Consider the following 16,300-nt stretch of genomic DNA (forward strand, 5'->3'; position numbering starts at 1 on the left):
AAAAGAGATGCCGTCGGGAGTACGCTTGAGTATAAAATGCATTGCACTAAAAGTGCCACTACTTAGGACGGCGCATACATCGTGGGGGCCGCATTCTGGCGTTATAATTAACCTTCAGTACCACACGTGCGCCGTAGGGGCCTCCTTCGTTTTGACATGAAGAGGGCACATGGTTTCATGCCTACTTTAGTGGCTTGTCGTCATCAAGCGCTCCTCTTCTTGCTTTTTTTTTTTTTGCTTTACGGTTGGCGCGCTAGCAGCCGCTATTATATTTGGTGGTGTGCTCTGCGCTCGCGTACTTTTCTGCTTTATGCGCTATAAAATCTATCCTGCTGTTCAACGGTCGTAGCGACGCTCTAGTCCTCTGAGACAGCTTTTTCGCCTTCTTGTGCAGTTGCATAGGACTGTACTGGGAGACAGTCGATCGAGTATTTCTACCCTTTAACTTGCCTGGCTCTATTGCACAGCGACAAATCTATTGTCGCCGAGTGTTTAAAAGCGGAATTGTCGGATGAAAAATGAATAATTCGTCTTTGAGCCGTAGTCTAGGCTCAAACGGGTGCAAAATATAATTGATTCTCGTTAAACTTCGCGGAAAATTATTTAGGGATTTAGAAACTTCTGCGCAGCGCATTGCACAATTACTGGCGCGCTGTGGAATGCTTCTCCCAGCTAAACTGCGTAATCGTCGCAAGGTCAAGTTTCGCGCAGAAATTGCATTTTGTTGTTAGTGTTTTTTATCACCAAACTTGTTTGGGGACCCCGCTGGGGTGGCGCAGTGGTAAGACGCCCGACCACTGTGCCGGAGTTCCCGGGTTCGAACCCGACCTCGGCGGCTGCGTTTCGATGGAGGCGAAACGAAGTGGCGTCCGTGTGCTGTGCGATGTCAGCGCACGTTAAAGATCCCCAGGTGGTCGAAATTACCCCGTAGCCCTCCACTACGGCTCCCCTTTCTCTCTTTCCACTTTCACTCCCACCCTCATCCCTTCCTTTACGGCGCGGTTCAGGTGTCCACAGAGCAAGTGTGACAGATACTGCGCCTTTCCCTTCCTGTGAGCCAACCAACCAACCAACCAACCAAACCAAACCGAACCGAACCGAACCGAACCGAACCGAACCGAACCGAACCGAACCGAACCGAACCCAACCAAACCAAACCAAACCAAACCAAACCAAACCAAACCAAACCAAACCAAACCAAACCAAACCAAACCAAACCAAACCAAAAACCAAACCAAAAACCAAACCAAACTTGTTCGGGGTACTTGTCTGATTTCATCAGCAGAAGCCTACAGGATTTACACTGCGCTTTCCTTTACCTTAGTGCGATGGGAATGATTTCTTTTTAGCTACATGGGGGAGGGGGGGTAATGTGAAGGATGCTGGTTTGTGGGGTTTAGCGTCCCAGTGCGACTCGGGCTATGAGAGACGCAAAATATAAAGGATGTGAAAGGCTGCAGACTGCGTATTTTCGCATGTTCGCTGCCAATGGTGACTCCTGACAATCGTTACGTTTGAAAGGCCGCGAACCTTAGTGTGCGTAAACGATGAAAATGGCGAACTAGAATTTCTTGCCCAATTACTCTCGATAAGTAGCTCTTCACGCTGTAGATTTTTTTCAAGCAACTAGCTCAGCCCCACTTCCTCAAGGAGTGTTCCAATGAACGCACTGGAAAAGTTTGAAATATTTAATTATTCTGACTGGGAGACCTCACTATTCGATTCTTTCCTTTCAGTGATCAGCCTTTTTAAAATTTGGAACCGGTGGGGGGGGGGGGGGGGTTTGCTTGGAGCCCATGCCATATGGATCGCAGTGTATCCTAAGTGCCAGTGTTCCAGATGTTATAATAACAATAATATTGTTTAACAGGAGAGGTGCAGTATCTGTCACACTTTTACTGTGGACACCTGAACCGCGCGGTAAGAGAAGCAAGGAAGATAGGAGAGAAAGCGGAGAGAGAGATATTGCCTTTTTTCCTGCCACCTCCTGGGAAAACTATTTGAGCACATTATCCTTACTAGGCTCCAGAACTACGTTGAGGACAACGGTCTCCTCCCGGACACAATGATTGGTTTCAGGGCAAACTTATCTACCTAGGATGTTACGATTCGTCTCAAAAGGGATATAATCGACAGGGACAGAAACAAACATACCAGAGCCGTCCTGGGCCTTGACTTAAACAAGGCCTTTTACAACGTCTCACACAGAATCATCCTTGATAATCTAAGTAGTATTAATCCAGGCATCAGAACATACAATTATATCAAATCATTTTTGTTTAAACGTACAGCCATCATAACACTAGGAAACATAACATCCGCCCCAATAACGTTAGGAACACAAGGCACACCGCAAGGCTCGGTCCTTTCCCCATTTCTCTTCAATTTGGCACTCATCCGCCTCCCAAGTATGCTAGCCGAAATTCCAAATTTGCACCACACCTTCTATGCTGATGATATCACCCTCTGGACCAATAAAGGTAACGAGGGCGAAATCGAGGAAACTCTTCAATTGGCAGTTGACCAGGTAGAAAATTACGCCGCACAAGCAGGACTCACTTGCTCACAGCCTAAATCTGAACTCCTCGTCATTCGAGGTAAGGGGAGAGGTAGGCGAGCACATCAAGATTATATTCCCATTACTGTTAAGGTTAACGGACAACCCATACCAGAAGTCCAGACACTGAGGGTGTTGGGCCTCTTCATCCAGAGTAATGGCAACAATGCGGAGACGATTAACAGGCTTTCTGCCACTACCCATCAGACAATCCGTCTGATTAAACGAATCGCCAACAGGAGAAGGGGCATGAAAGAGAAACACCTGCGCAGATTAGTGCAGGCATTTGTTATCAGTCGCTTCACCTACTCAGTGCCCTACCTACAGCTTTATGCCGCAGAGAAGACCAAGCTGGAGTGCCTCATCAGACAAGCATTCAAAGCGGCACTAGGGCTTCCTCATTACACATCTACAGAAAAATTTCTTCAATTCGGCATTCACAACACACTCGAGGAACTTTGCGCGGCCCACATCACCACACAGATGGCGCGGCTGACAAAAACTAAAACAGGCAGGAGCATCTTCGGCGCACTGGACGGAAATTCAGAGCCAGAAATAGATGAACCGAGAGATCTACCCACACCAATCAGGAAGCGGCTCACCATTAAGCCTCTGCCCCAAAACATGCATCCTATACACCACGAGGGTAGGAGGATGGCCAGGGCCCTGGCTCTTCATAAGACTCATAAGCACCAACCGGGTGTTATCTACGTTGATGCGGCTGAGTATGCAGTTCCAAGAAGAGCATTTGCAGTGGCAGGGGTTACGGGAACACACGCTACATTCTCGGCCTCCCTGCGTGCACGCTCATCCGCAATGGCTGAGGAGGCAGCCATCGCTTTAGCCATTACAAATTCAGAGGCAGATGTTATCATCAGCGACTCCAAGACTGCCATACACAATTTCGCCCGAGGTAGAATTGCACAATCTACTCTAAATATTCTTAATAAGATTCCCTTCCCAGATAGGGACATTGAATTGATTTGGATACCGGCACATTCTGGCAACCCTGGAAGCGAGGCGGCTCACCAGACAGCCCGAGGTTTAGTCGGCCGGGCGGTGACCACCTCCGCTCTTGGGACAGCCAAGGATAATCTTATATCATTTCACGATTTAACAAACCACTTCCGCCTTGAACGAAGGAAGTTTCCGCCCCCGCACAAGCGTCTAAGCAAAAAACACGAAATTACCTGGATGAGACTCCAAACAAACTCCTTTCCAAACCCGGTAGTTCTCTCACATATTTTCCCCAGCCAATTTTCTCCCGACTGCACACTCTGCGATGAAAGAGCTACCCTCAACCATATACTCTGGGGATGCAAGGAGGACCCCCACCTCCAGAATTAGGAGAAATCCTGCATCCAGATGACTGGGAGACCCTGCTGCGCAGCTCAGACCCGTGTATACAAGACCGGATCCTCAAGTGCGCCTACGAGGTCGCTAACAGGCTTGACCTGCTGGCCATCTAGTAGGGCAATATAACTCGGCCCGGCCCTATATAACTATCCGGCTAAATAAAGGTTTCTTCTCTCTCTCTCTCTGCCACCTCCAATGGATATGACTTGCAGATTAATTACACAAAGGAGGGATGATTTTTATTGCATACTGGTATTATGCCACTGTCACTAAAAAGGAAACGTGCCTCGTCGCAGTGGCTCAGTGGCTACGGCGCTTGACTTCGACGCCAGATCGAATCCCAGTCGCGGCGACCGCTTTTCAGTGGAGACGGAAAGCAAGACACCCGTGCGTTGTTTCAGTGCAAGTTAGCCAATGTGGTCTAAATTTCCGGAGAACTTCACTACGGCGTCCCTCATAGCTTGAGTGACTTTGTGACGCTAAACCCACAAAACTAAGCTAAAATTAAAGGGTCTCTGAAGGTGTCTTAAGAAAAGAATGGCAAAAGCCTACCCTTCCTTTCCTATCATTTGCTTCTCATCGTTTTCCTCTTATCGGTGTTCGTTGCTGTGCTACATATAATTATAATTGGTTTACAGGAAAAGAAAAGCGCAGTATTTGTTACACTTTCTCTGGCAAGTGGGAGTTTGGACGGAACGCCATCGCTCCTTTCGCGTGGCGTTTCTTGGCGTGCGTTCAAGTGTGTGACTGCAGATGGCAGGAACGCTAGACAAGAACACATCCCGCGGAATCTCGCGGAATACGACAGATCTCGCGCACAGATCTCGCGCGCAACTCTCGCGCACGGGATTTCTTTCCATAAGCCTAGAAGGGCTTTCGCCTTTAAAAGACATTTTGCTTGACCTTCCTGAGCTTGCACTATAGGTATATTCCGACCTTTTTCTTTCAGTCGACATTGTCCAGTTCGCCGGACAGCAAGCGGTCTGACTCGGTAAAAGAGGTGCGTACAGCCGTAAACCAAGCGTCACCTTTACAATGAGATACGAGTAGCCTTATGCTTCCGTTGAATGTAGCTACGAATTCCCATAGCGCATGCTCAGTGGCTCGTATTTTTCAAGGCAGAGGTCTGATCTTTAAGTCAACCAAGCTGTAATAAAACCTGATTGAGAAGTCTACAAATGACCTTTTTTGCTCCAACTCGTACACCCTGAAGCTGCTATGAAAACCACGAGTGAACCAAAAGGTTAAAATAAAATTGTTAACTTGAAAGGAGCTTTTTTTTTTTTGCGAAGTTTATAGCCTCAGGGCATAAAAGGAATGTTATGAGGGATGAAGGGTGTGGTCAAATAAATGAAAAAAGGTTGGCTGATGCAAGAAATCGAGGAGTGAATGATGATGCGGTCCCAGTGCCCAAACAGCATATGACTGCGGGTTATGGGGGGAGAGGCCAGCTGCCACCAGGTGCCTGATCCGCGTTGGCTTCAACGCTGGACAATACCACAGTAGGTGATGGATGTCAGCTTCTATATTTCTAGACTTGCAGATGGGGCACCCAGGGTGTGGATATAGATACCGAAATTGTGGCTGCTGGTGTTAGGGCCACCCAACTCTAATCCTCCGAAGCGCCACCTCCTCTGCACGGGTTAGACCGCGGGGGAGGCTTATCGTACACGGAGGTATAAGAGCACGTGTACGGCGCCGGAGGTGCTCCTTTCTTGTTAAAAGCAGGGTGGCATTGTCCAATTTTATGAGGTTTGGCGATGTCGAGGTTGAGTTTGAAAGGCGGGTCGCAGAATCCACTTGGCTTTGAGCACTTAAAAGGTCACGCGGGGTCCATTCAATACGAATTGGATTTGGTATGCGAGCCGCTAGACTGTGTATGTTCTGGCAGATTTCCGGGCTACTACTAACGCGTCTAAGTAGCTTTGTCACCTGGAGGGCATCTGTACGTATGATAATACGGGCCGTGGGAAGCATGGGAATGGCGGTCCCAGAGCGAAGCGCCTCTTGCACTGCAAGCAGTTCCGCACAAAAAGAAGATGAAGGTTCCGGTAATTGAAATGTTGACGTCTTGTTCAATAAAGATTTGCTAGGACAGTAAACTGCTGTTATCACTTCACAGGCTTTGATGCTTGCGTCGACGTAAATTATAATGGAACCATGTGGCAAGCGGGCGTCTTGTTCCATAATTCGGTCGCGAAGTGACAACGCCGTTTCCTGTGTTCTTGGTCGGCGTAAATTAGTTGGCTTGTTATCGCTCAGCTGTACAAAACGCCAAGGAGGAAGAACTGGCAGTGGCGGTGGTAGTAGTGAATGTGTCGAAGCCTAAGCCTTCAGAGCGCACGTTGCGTGAGAGAGTGTGGCCTTAAGCTTGCGTGCATCACGTCGTTGCTGCACCAGTTCATCTATTGTGTTTAGTTGTGCGTTTTCTTGGAGCGCCACGATTGGTGTAATGCGAGGGAGGCAGAGGACCCTCATTGCTTCTCGATTTATAGCCTCAAGTCGATCCCATTGTGCCCTTGTCAAATGCTGAAATTGGGCTTGATAAACAAGGCGCGGTTGCACAACTGCCCTCACCAACTGTCTCGCAACATCTGAGCGAGCGCCGCCTATTTTTGGAGCAATGCGTCTAATCAGACCCAGTGTAGTTCCAGTTCCTGACTCATGAATTGTTAAGCCCAATATTTTTACTGTTGAACTTTCCTGAAAGGGGGTTCCGGATAGATGTAGACGAATAGGTGTTGCCGATAGTTTACGGCGGCCCCAGGGGTTGGCAACTGATATGAACGTAGTTTTACTGGCGGAAAGTTCAAGGCCAATGGAATATGCATATGTGCACGTAATATCTAAAGCTGATTGCAGGGCCGATGATTGAGTCAGTAGGTCGTTGTGTGTGCTCCACACCGTGATGTCATCAGCGTATATTAGGAATTTAACATAAGAAATTTCATGTAACCGCCATGCAAGTGAGATAAACGCAATATTAAATAATGTTGGTGACAACACAGATCCCTGGGGTACGCCGCGAAGAGGGACAAATGATCCTATGGCCTCGCTACTGAGGCGTATTGCAAATTGTCTACTTTCAAGGAAAGATTTTACAAAATTGCGTACTCTAAGTGGTAAATGGAGCATGTCAATTGAATCCAGAATGGCAGCATGACTGATATTATCGTAAGCCTTTTCTACATCCATGGCGAGGACGGTGCGTACATTGTGGCTGCGTGTTGATGATACTGAGGACGCCAAGACAGCCAATCCGTCTTCTGTGCCTATAGATGGTCGAAAGCCAATCTGGGCCGGGTGGTAGAAACCGTGATGTTCAAGCCATCACGAGATTCGTGTGGCGAGCATTTTCTCAGCAAGCTTGCAAATTGTTGCCGTTAAGGAAATAGGTCGAAAGTTGCTTATGTCTGTTGGTGCTTTCCCCGGCTTTGGAATAGGGATCACAATAGCCGATTTCCAGCTGTCTGGTACATCGCCGTCTAGCCATACCTTGTTAACGGTGTCAAGAAGTTGAGGAAGTGCATCACCACTGAGGTTCTTGTAAACCTCGTACGTGGGCGCTGTCTTTCGGTTGGCTTCATCTATAGCTGCAAGCGATTCGGGCATGGAGAATGGGTTCGCGATTCCCTCGGTGTCGGCAGCTGATGGCAGCTTATCGACATGGGCTGGCATGCCCCACAAGTAAGTTCTTGTAACTGGTGCAGGCAACACGTCGTACTTGGGGAAAAACTTGCGTGCTGCTTGTCTTGCGAAATCATTCGGAGACAAGTTTGCTGCAAAACATGCTGTGGCCGCTGCATCAGGACGACGACAACCGTGCTCCATGGCATGGAAAGTTCGCCAAAGATGAGCATTCGATGACTGTGTGGAGAACTGCTCGCACCACAGGTGCCATTGTTGTCGTGAGAGATCACGCTCATACCTTCGAGCCTTAGCAGTAATGTAATTTAGTTTTGTACGTGCATGCGCAGAAGTTGGGTCTCTGGTTGCAGTCGATTCCGCTTGTCGACGAGCAGCCCACAAGTTGAGCAGAGGCACATCCGGTGTTGGTCGACCAACCTCCACCCAGGTAATGGTTGTAGCCTCATTTAGTGCGCTTTTTATGCGGTCTAGAAGCGGTGGTGCCGACTCCACAGAGTGATTTTGAAGAATGGCGCGGAAATTGTCCCAATGGACAACTGTACACTTGCGGCGTAATCGTCGGACATGTGATGGATAGAGACCGATGACAATAGGATGATGGTCACTGCCCCAGGAGTCCGGCTCTAAGTGCCACGAGGGGGTGCCAGTTCCTGACCACCACGTAAGATCTGGAGCGTATGTTCCACTCCTAGTATGAAGCACAGTCCTTGTTGGTGTATCTGGATGGTTCAGGAGAATAAACAGCGCATCCGTAAAGGCGTCTCGCACTCGCCTGCCGCGAGGACTTAAGGTGGGGTATCCCCAGTCCGGGCGAGGCGCATTGAAGTCACCACCAACTAAAACTGGACATCCCGGGTATTGTTGCCTAACATTCAGTAACCATCCCCGGTTTATGCGGGAGGGAGAGCCACCACCAGGTCTTACATAGACTGACACAACTACAACAATTGCCTTACCAAATTTGACTGCCACTGCAACAACCTCCTGATATGAAGTACACCAATTTTCCAGAGCAAGGCGTACCTGAGGAAACCGTGTGTCAACATACACAGCCACCTTTCTCGGAGAAGTATCCGCGTGCACACGTCGGTTGCCCATGGAAGGAGACACGTATCCACTGAAACCAGGAATGGGTGGCAATGCGTTGGTCTCCTGCAGTAGCATGGCCCATACATGAAGCTTGTTCATGCGAAGACGGGATTTGAGCTCTCCAAGCTTTGTGGAGAGCCCTCTACAGTTCCACTGAAGCACACCGCGATATCTTGTAGTCGCCATCTTGATTATGAGTCCAGATGTCGCAAAAGCACAAATGTCAGGTTAGATAACTGAATGAACATAAACCTCAGTAACGATTTCGAAGAGTTATCAGGCAGGGCAGCAGAAGACTTTTGGGAATTAGTGAATGGCATGGTAGTATGGGACATAATCGTTGGCGAGGCAGCTTTGATATTCGCGGTCTGGGATTCCGTTGCACGCCTACGACGAGCAAGCAGTTCACGATGTTTGCGGAGCTTATAGACCTCCGCTAAAAAGTCTTTCAATTTGGTCGTCAACTGCTGTCACATCATCCTGCGGAGGTTCCGGCATGTCCTTCACGTTTGTACTCTGTTTGTGACGACGTTGTGCACTCACATTAGCGCTGTAAGCATGTGGTGTACAGATTGCCGATGGCTCTGTCTCAGATAGCTGTGGCCATTCATCGTCGTCCAACTGGAGAGCCTCGAATCTGTTGAATGTCTGAATCGGTGGTGAAGTAACATGTTGAGACCATTGCCTTTGTATCCCACGACGCAACTTTTAAGTTGCTTTCTGCTTTGTTGGGCAAGTTGGAGAGGTGATATCATGCTCATTAGCTTTGCAAGTCCGCATCGGTAAGATACTGTTTCTTCTGGCATAGCGTCATCTGGTGTTGTAAAAGGACAGGACCTATGCATATGTCCAGGTCAGAAACAGGTATAACAGAAGACGGCACTTGGTTTATATGGTCGAGGGCGTAGAATGCAGCCATAATAGTATAGGCGAGTTGGAGGAGTCATGGGGCCTTGCAAGGTGACGATGCAAGAGTGCCCCTTTCCCATGCGACGAGCTTGAATCACACGATGAGTAGGGCAGTAGAGCTCACGCTGAAGTGTAGCCTGGTCCTCGTCAACGTCTACGTTGTAGACAATGCAGCGTTGTAGATCGGAACCATCAACAAGATAAACCTGGACTGGAACCGAGACTTCGCTTGTTACTGAAATACACTTAAGTGTTTGAAGACACTCAACAGCAGCCAAACTCGGGAGCCACACAGCAATGGTATTCGACTTCTTCCTGGCCGTGAAACCACGGAAACCCTTGGTTCCAAGACATGCGTCCAGATTCGCCTGAATAACTCTGTTCGGTATCTCAGTAAGGCACTTTGTTGTCAGAGCCTTAATGATCACTTTATAGGATGGTGATCCGGGTGTTGAAAATACCGGGTGATCAGTCGTTGTACAGGAACGCTTGCCTTGTGAACTGTTGTTTGCGGAAGATTATCCCGGTGCAATATCTTCTGAAGGACGCTTCTGAGCACCGCGCTGTGCCGCCCGTCCAGATGGTAGCGCTGAAGACACGTCCATTGGCGTGCTCGGCTGCTCACTCACATTGGTGGAAACTCCATCACCAAGTGGAAGCTGGTTAGCCATTCCCGACCTCCGCCCTGGGGACAGATCACTCACGGACTGATGTGCATTTTGAGACGGCAGGATATGTGCTGCAGCCGATGGACCATGAGCAGGAACCAGGAGTTGGGACCCAGGCTCGGATGTCAATTGTGCGGTTGGTAATGCCGTCGAGACAGGCGGCGCCGACGAAGGTACCTCCGCCAGCGTTCCACGGAAGGCACTAGGCCTAGTCCCAGAGCGCAGTTCAGCTGCAGGAATTATGTGATGAATGCCACACTACCAGAGGATACATGAGCGGTCGGAACTTCCTCGGACTCTGAGAAGTCAATTCTCTTGATGTAAGGATCGTATTTACGCGAAAGGTAAGGTTTTCACTCAAGCGATGAGCAGCCACCTCAGCAGGGACACTTCTTCTTCCTTCGTCACCACGTTGAATGAGGTTTTAGTCGAAGCTGTCATAAGATGATTATTGTACAGAATATTTCTCACCTGAGACAAAAGTTCCGTATTGAAATAATTATAAGGAGGTTAGCAGGGTTTAGCATCTACATTTCGTACCAATCCCTTTATGCGAAAGTTTTTCAAATATATTATTTCGTTCATTCTTTAAAAGTATAGTTCCCAGGAAAATTAGTCGGCTAAGCTGTCTTGTGAACGTAGCTTCTGTAACAAGACAAAAGGAATATGTTAGTTTAAACCATATATATGCCACTTAAAACTCAAGATGACATGCAACTGGCGGGTCATCAATTAAATACGAATTTATGATGACGGGAATAGATAAAAAAGACTGCCAAAACTACAAGCGTTTTCCTGGTTAGAAATGATCATGAAAGAGTCGTGTTCTTTTACGATAATTATAGTTTTCGCCGCAGCTTAAAGCAATGTAGGATGAAAGTTAGCATCATACATGAGAATTTATGCTGCTACTGATTGAACTCAGGCCGCTGTGAAAAACATTGAAAATATAGACATTTTTTTAGTTCCTTATCTATCCGGACCACCGCATCATGTCGGTAGCATAGTTTTCGCTGTTCTTGCACATGTGTTTTCTAAATGAGCTGGAAATAAATAAAATAATAATTACACGCCCAACTTTTCCGTTCGCGCATACATTGGGGTGACTTTGAAGGTTTTTTTTCTTAACTTTTAGTTTTTTATCTGATCAAGAAAGCTGTATTTATGTGCACCCTACAATAGGCCAAGGGAGATGTGCGCATTAGTCCGGCATTAGTCAGACACCGTTAAATGTTGGCAGTATTGACGTAGAATCACACACATTTTATATACATTTCCCTAGCTATTCTTATTGGCTGACAGAGAAAAAAAAAGAGAATAAGTAACGGCGCAAAAAGTTGGCAACAGAATCTTGACGTTAAGCGATGACCATTGCGTTTGCAGGGACGACGCCGTGAAGAGGAGGACCACGGTGCCAGCAGCTCTGGGGCAAAGATATGCGTATGATGTGAATGCGCTCTTTTTTTAATGCACTAGCATTACTGGCCTTGGCGAGCCATTTCAGCGACGCGCCTTTGGACTTCGTGCAGCATAAACAAGCAAAAAGACATCACAGAAGAAAAAATTTAGTCTGAGTATATTAGGATAGAGAAATTATTCGAGAGAAGGTGGTATGGAACTTCATAGTCACGATAGTGCCATGTTACATGGAGCATGGAGGTGAATATAGTTTGTGTGTTAATAAAGATTTGCATATACTAAATAGATTACGTTACAAGGGGTTAAAGCTTAACTGGCTCGTTCTTCACAAGCTTGTCGTGGCTGCCACGCAAAATGTAGTAATTCATCAGTTGTTACTGAAACATTTGATGATAGCAGTTATGTTTTCCTGCTTTCATATTCTGCTTCATGTGCACAAATGCACGCTTTAAAAGCCGAATGTAAATGGTGTAGAACAATTCAGCAAGCTCTAAACGGTACTAAAAGGAACGCGTAGGAGTGAAACAAGATGTACAGTCTTTGTCAAAAGTGTAGAGCCCAGGGGGTCTGCTTCTGAGCCACTTCGTGCGACTTGCAATGCATTGCCAGGGTTCCGAATCCCTTGACGGAAAGATTTTTTGCCCTACCTTCTCCAATAGGAAGGACTTCCACTAACGCCAATTCAGCGCCACTACATGACTCAGAAGCAGACCCCCCGGGCTCTACACGTTTGACAAAGGCTGTACATACACAAATTGGTTCGGTTTATGGGGTTTAACGTCCCAAAGCGACTCTGGCTGGGAGACGTCATGGTTGAATGCTCCGGAAATTTTGACCACCTGGGGTTCTTTAGCGTGCACTGACGTCGCACTGCACATGGGCGCCCAGCTTTTCGCCTCCATCGAACAGCTGGACGCCGTGGCCGGTATTCGATCCCGCATCCTTGGGCACAGAAGTCGAGCGCCCTACATCATCGCGGCGGGGTTCAGATAGATTGCTGATTACTTCCAACTTAACCTTCTGAAAATTAGGCATGACCACTTTATGCAAGTAGGAATACATTTAATAACGTAAGAGTCGGACCAGCGCACGCATTCGCACCAAATCGTCAATCCAACCTTACCAAACCTAAAGACCAATACGAACCGTTTCCATGTGTATCGAATTTAAGACGGTTGGCGCTAGCAGACATGTATGCACGCGTATATATATATATATATATATATATATATATATATATATATATATATATATATATATATATATATATATATATATATATATATATATATATATATATATATATATATATATATACACACATATATATACACATATATAAATGCATATATATATAGAATACGTCGTGCACAATGCAAAGCTAGAGCTGGTGGCTAGACTAACTTCGGGCGCAAAACATATTTGATATACGATAAAAAATTCCGAAGCCTTACAACGCAATGTGTGTGTATATATATAGTCCTCGATAGTATATGCAATTTTTCTAGGGCATGTGGTTTGCTTGGTTATTTGTCTTAACTGTTAATAAATTATGTAATAGGTATATACTTTTAAGTTCGCTTAAGGAAGTAAGTTTTATCTCCGTATAATGTCATATATACATGTGTGACATTAGGCCACATTATATATATATATATATATATATATATATATATATATATATATATATATATATATATATATATATATATATATATATTATGAAGGAAAGAAGCCAACAGTCGGCGAGGCCAAGGAAAGCGTAGGGGATGTTCCTTTATGTTCTTTTTTTTTTAATGTTTACTTGGATAATCAAAGAAATTAGTAGTGTAGTCTTGTTTAGTGGAAGATAATTAAACACAAAGTAGCAGAAAAAACAACGTGCCGATGGTGGGAACCGAACCCACGACCTCCGAACATCGCGTCCGTTGCTCTTCCAACTGAGCTACATCGGCCGCTGTCCCCCCTGCTACTTGCTTAGGTATTTATGTTGTCTGTATACGAACCTTGAGAGTATATATATATATATATATATATGACATTATACGGAGATAAAACTTACTTCCTTAAGCAAACTTAAAAGTATATACCTATTACATAATTTATTAACAATTAAGACAAATAACCAAGGAAACCACATGCCCTAGAAAAATTGCATATACTATCGAGGACTGTGAATGCTTGAATGGAGGTTCACTATGTAGTTAGGAGTTTAATGGAGCTGGTTTTTCAAACGTTGGGAGTAATTTGATGCAACTAGGAAACAAAGAGGTAATTTCAGAAACCTTGAGGGGCGTTGACAATTCAGACCTGGAAACGATGTGCGCCACAACTTCCAAGCATTCTAAGTGCCGAAAGGTTGTACGGTGAATTGACTTCTTTAGCACTAGTGGTACTCTTCGTTTAGTGCAGCCGTTTAGAAGTGCATTCGGAGTAACCTGTTGCCGTTTTCTTTGAATTGGTTTATTGCGAACTGTGCAAGTGTCTGCCGTTCTTTTCTTGTAGACTTTGTAGCTACATCACGTCATCTCTGGTAACTTGCAGTGCCCCCACAGCTGCCGAAAATGCTACAACGACTGCCTTAACAGGCTAATGACTCTTTGCGACAGTGAGGACGTTCTGGATTTCAATCGAGCCTTAAAGTCATCGTGAGTCTCTTTGGCTCGGCCTTTTTATCTTTTGTTTTGTGTCATATACTTATCCTCTCTTCCCAAAACTTTGTCGCGGAGCAGGGGCAGCGCCCGGTGCCATGCAATGCATTAATTCGAATGCTGCTTCCCGGCAAGAACGCTTCACTATCGGTTGGTCGCTTTAAAGGGGACGCATACACAATAGAAAGGATAATAAGTAAATTAGGAGTAACTTGAGGTCCGCCTTTGTGGCTGCGGCGGGTTCCTTTGCGAGTTCTTGTTCTTGCACATGCATTTTGAACATGCTTAATCGCTAATCATACAATTTGTACTAATGTCTCACGCATAATATTTGGCATACATTTGTAAGTTATCGCAATTTGCCAAACACTATCTGACATGAATATAAAGTGTCGCTTGCACCAAGCGATACAAATGTGCATGCGTGGGTATACCAATAGCTCTGGAGCGTTCTATTCGCATTTATCCTTCCTATCTCCAGGAGTAGGCTTAATTGGGTCTGCGTTTTTCTGACGTGCGTGGCACAGTGCATTAACTAACTAGGCCACTCACCTTTCAACTACCACTTGCCAGAACCATGCGTGGGATTTTTCGCTCACAACGTCGGCGCCAAATACCCAACCCGATGTCGAAATTTGGATTAGAACAAAGACTTTAATGCTATCGCATTGAAAATAGGGGTAATATAAAGTGGCGCCTAATAATTAGGCCCTTTCAGAGGCGCAGATAGCCCTCTTCGCGTGTAGGTTCGCAGATACGAACAAAACGTGGAATGTTCTTCTCACACGATAACGTTAAAGACAACGTTTCTCAAAAATATGATGTCGGCGTTATCGGTGTTTTCGACGTTGTGAGCGAAAATTAGCTGTTGTGTAGTTCTGGCAGGTAGTGGCTGCTAGGCGACTTGGCCGGGCGCTATACTTTGTCGAATGTCTGTGGGACTTCGCGAGAACCTATCACATGGCTGAATTGGCGAGAGCGGCCAACTCGGCTATCTCCTTCGGGATAGGAGAGGTATAAATTTAACCCTTCGAAAGCCTTGGATGCTTAGTCAGGCCACACAGGCATGTCCGTGTGGCATGCTTAAAGAGCGTCTTTATGTCTATGCCAGGTAGGCCTCCACATAACCTGCTCGCGTAAGACTGCATGCTAATGAGCACGTGTCACAAATTAGAAACACAACATAAGGTCCAAAGTATAAGCGAGAAGCAAAATACACATACGCGAACGAGAATCCGCAAGGTTACCTGTTAACGGCAGCCATTCTGTCGTGCCATATCCCTAAAGGGAAATTTTCTTACCACAAAAAATATATGACTACCCCGTTAAACAAACAAAATGAACTTGCCTCGATAACCTAGTGGTAGCGTGTCTATCTGGAGACCCAACATATTCGACTGCCATCTTTATTTATTTTCTGTCCAACTTTCTTTTTAGGCGCAGTTAGCTTAGTTTACATTCTAGAGCGCGGTAAGGACGCTTTGCTGGAATCAAGATGCGACCTAGGATTCACAGTTTACAAGAAGTTCTAATAAATTTCGATTTCCTTGGACGTCACGGCCTTCTCGACAAATTCAGATTTTCTCCGCACAACGCCAACGTTTATGCACAGCCTTCCGTTAAACGGGGCTATAACTTCGTTGCTTTAAGATGCTTTTACTTGAGTGGTGTTACTTCAGCATCTGAACTCTTCTCTCAGAGAACAAAATCCGCTTTTCTCTGCTAAGGGTTTGCATGTGCACTGGGCGCATGATGTGTGGCAACCGCTGGTCATATGATAGTTTTCTTCATGGCCAGTAAATGCAGATGAGTAAATGCTAGCTTGGTGCGACCATTTCTGTCAACTGTTTTGCAAGGCGGTCTACAACTTTCGACCCGTCACATTCTCCTTCAGACCATAGATTAAAATCAGACCATTAGTTTTTACTAAACTGTTAATTTCATAAGCGAAAAATGTAAAGCGAAATACGCTACGCGACTTTCAACAGTCTTTTGTTGGCTTC

At 46.0% G+C, this 16,300-nt stretch overlaps 1 protein-coding gene across 1 annotated transcript in view; it reads left to right on the forward strand.

Annotated features, from left to right (window-relative positions):
* Positions 1-16,300, forward strand: part of LOC146190560 (serine/threonine-protein kinase haspin-like) — a 38,933-nt gene that overhangs the window by 2,738 nt on the left and 19,895 nt on the right. The window contains exons 2-4 of the mRNA XM_084599807.1: positions 4,863-4,913; positions 11,611-11,667; positions 14,191-14,294. Of these exons, the coding sequence (XP_084455933.1) occupies positions 4,863-4,913; positions 11,611-11,667; positions 14,191-14,294 (212 nt within the window). The remainder of the gene's footprint in view (positions 1-4,862; positions 4,914-11,610; positions 11,668-14,190; positions 14,295-16,300) is intronic.

The sequence above is a fragment of the Amblyomma maculatum genome, chromosome 4 (genome assembly GCF_055883805.1).
Source record: "Amblyomma maculatum isolate TAMU_Amacu chromosome 4, ASM5588380v1, whole genome shotgun sequence".
Lineage (NCBI taxonomy): Eukaryota > Metazoa > Arthropoda > Arachnida > Ixodida > Ixodidae > Amblyomma > Amblyomma maculatum.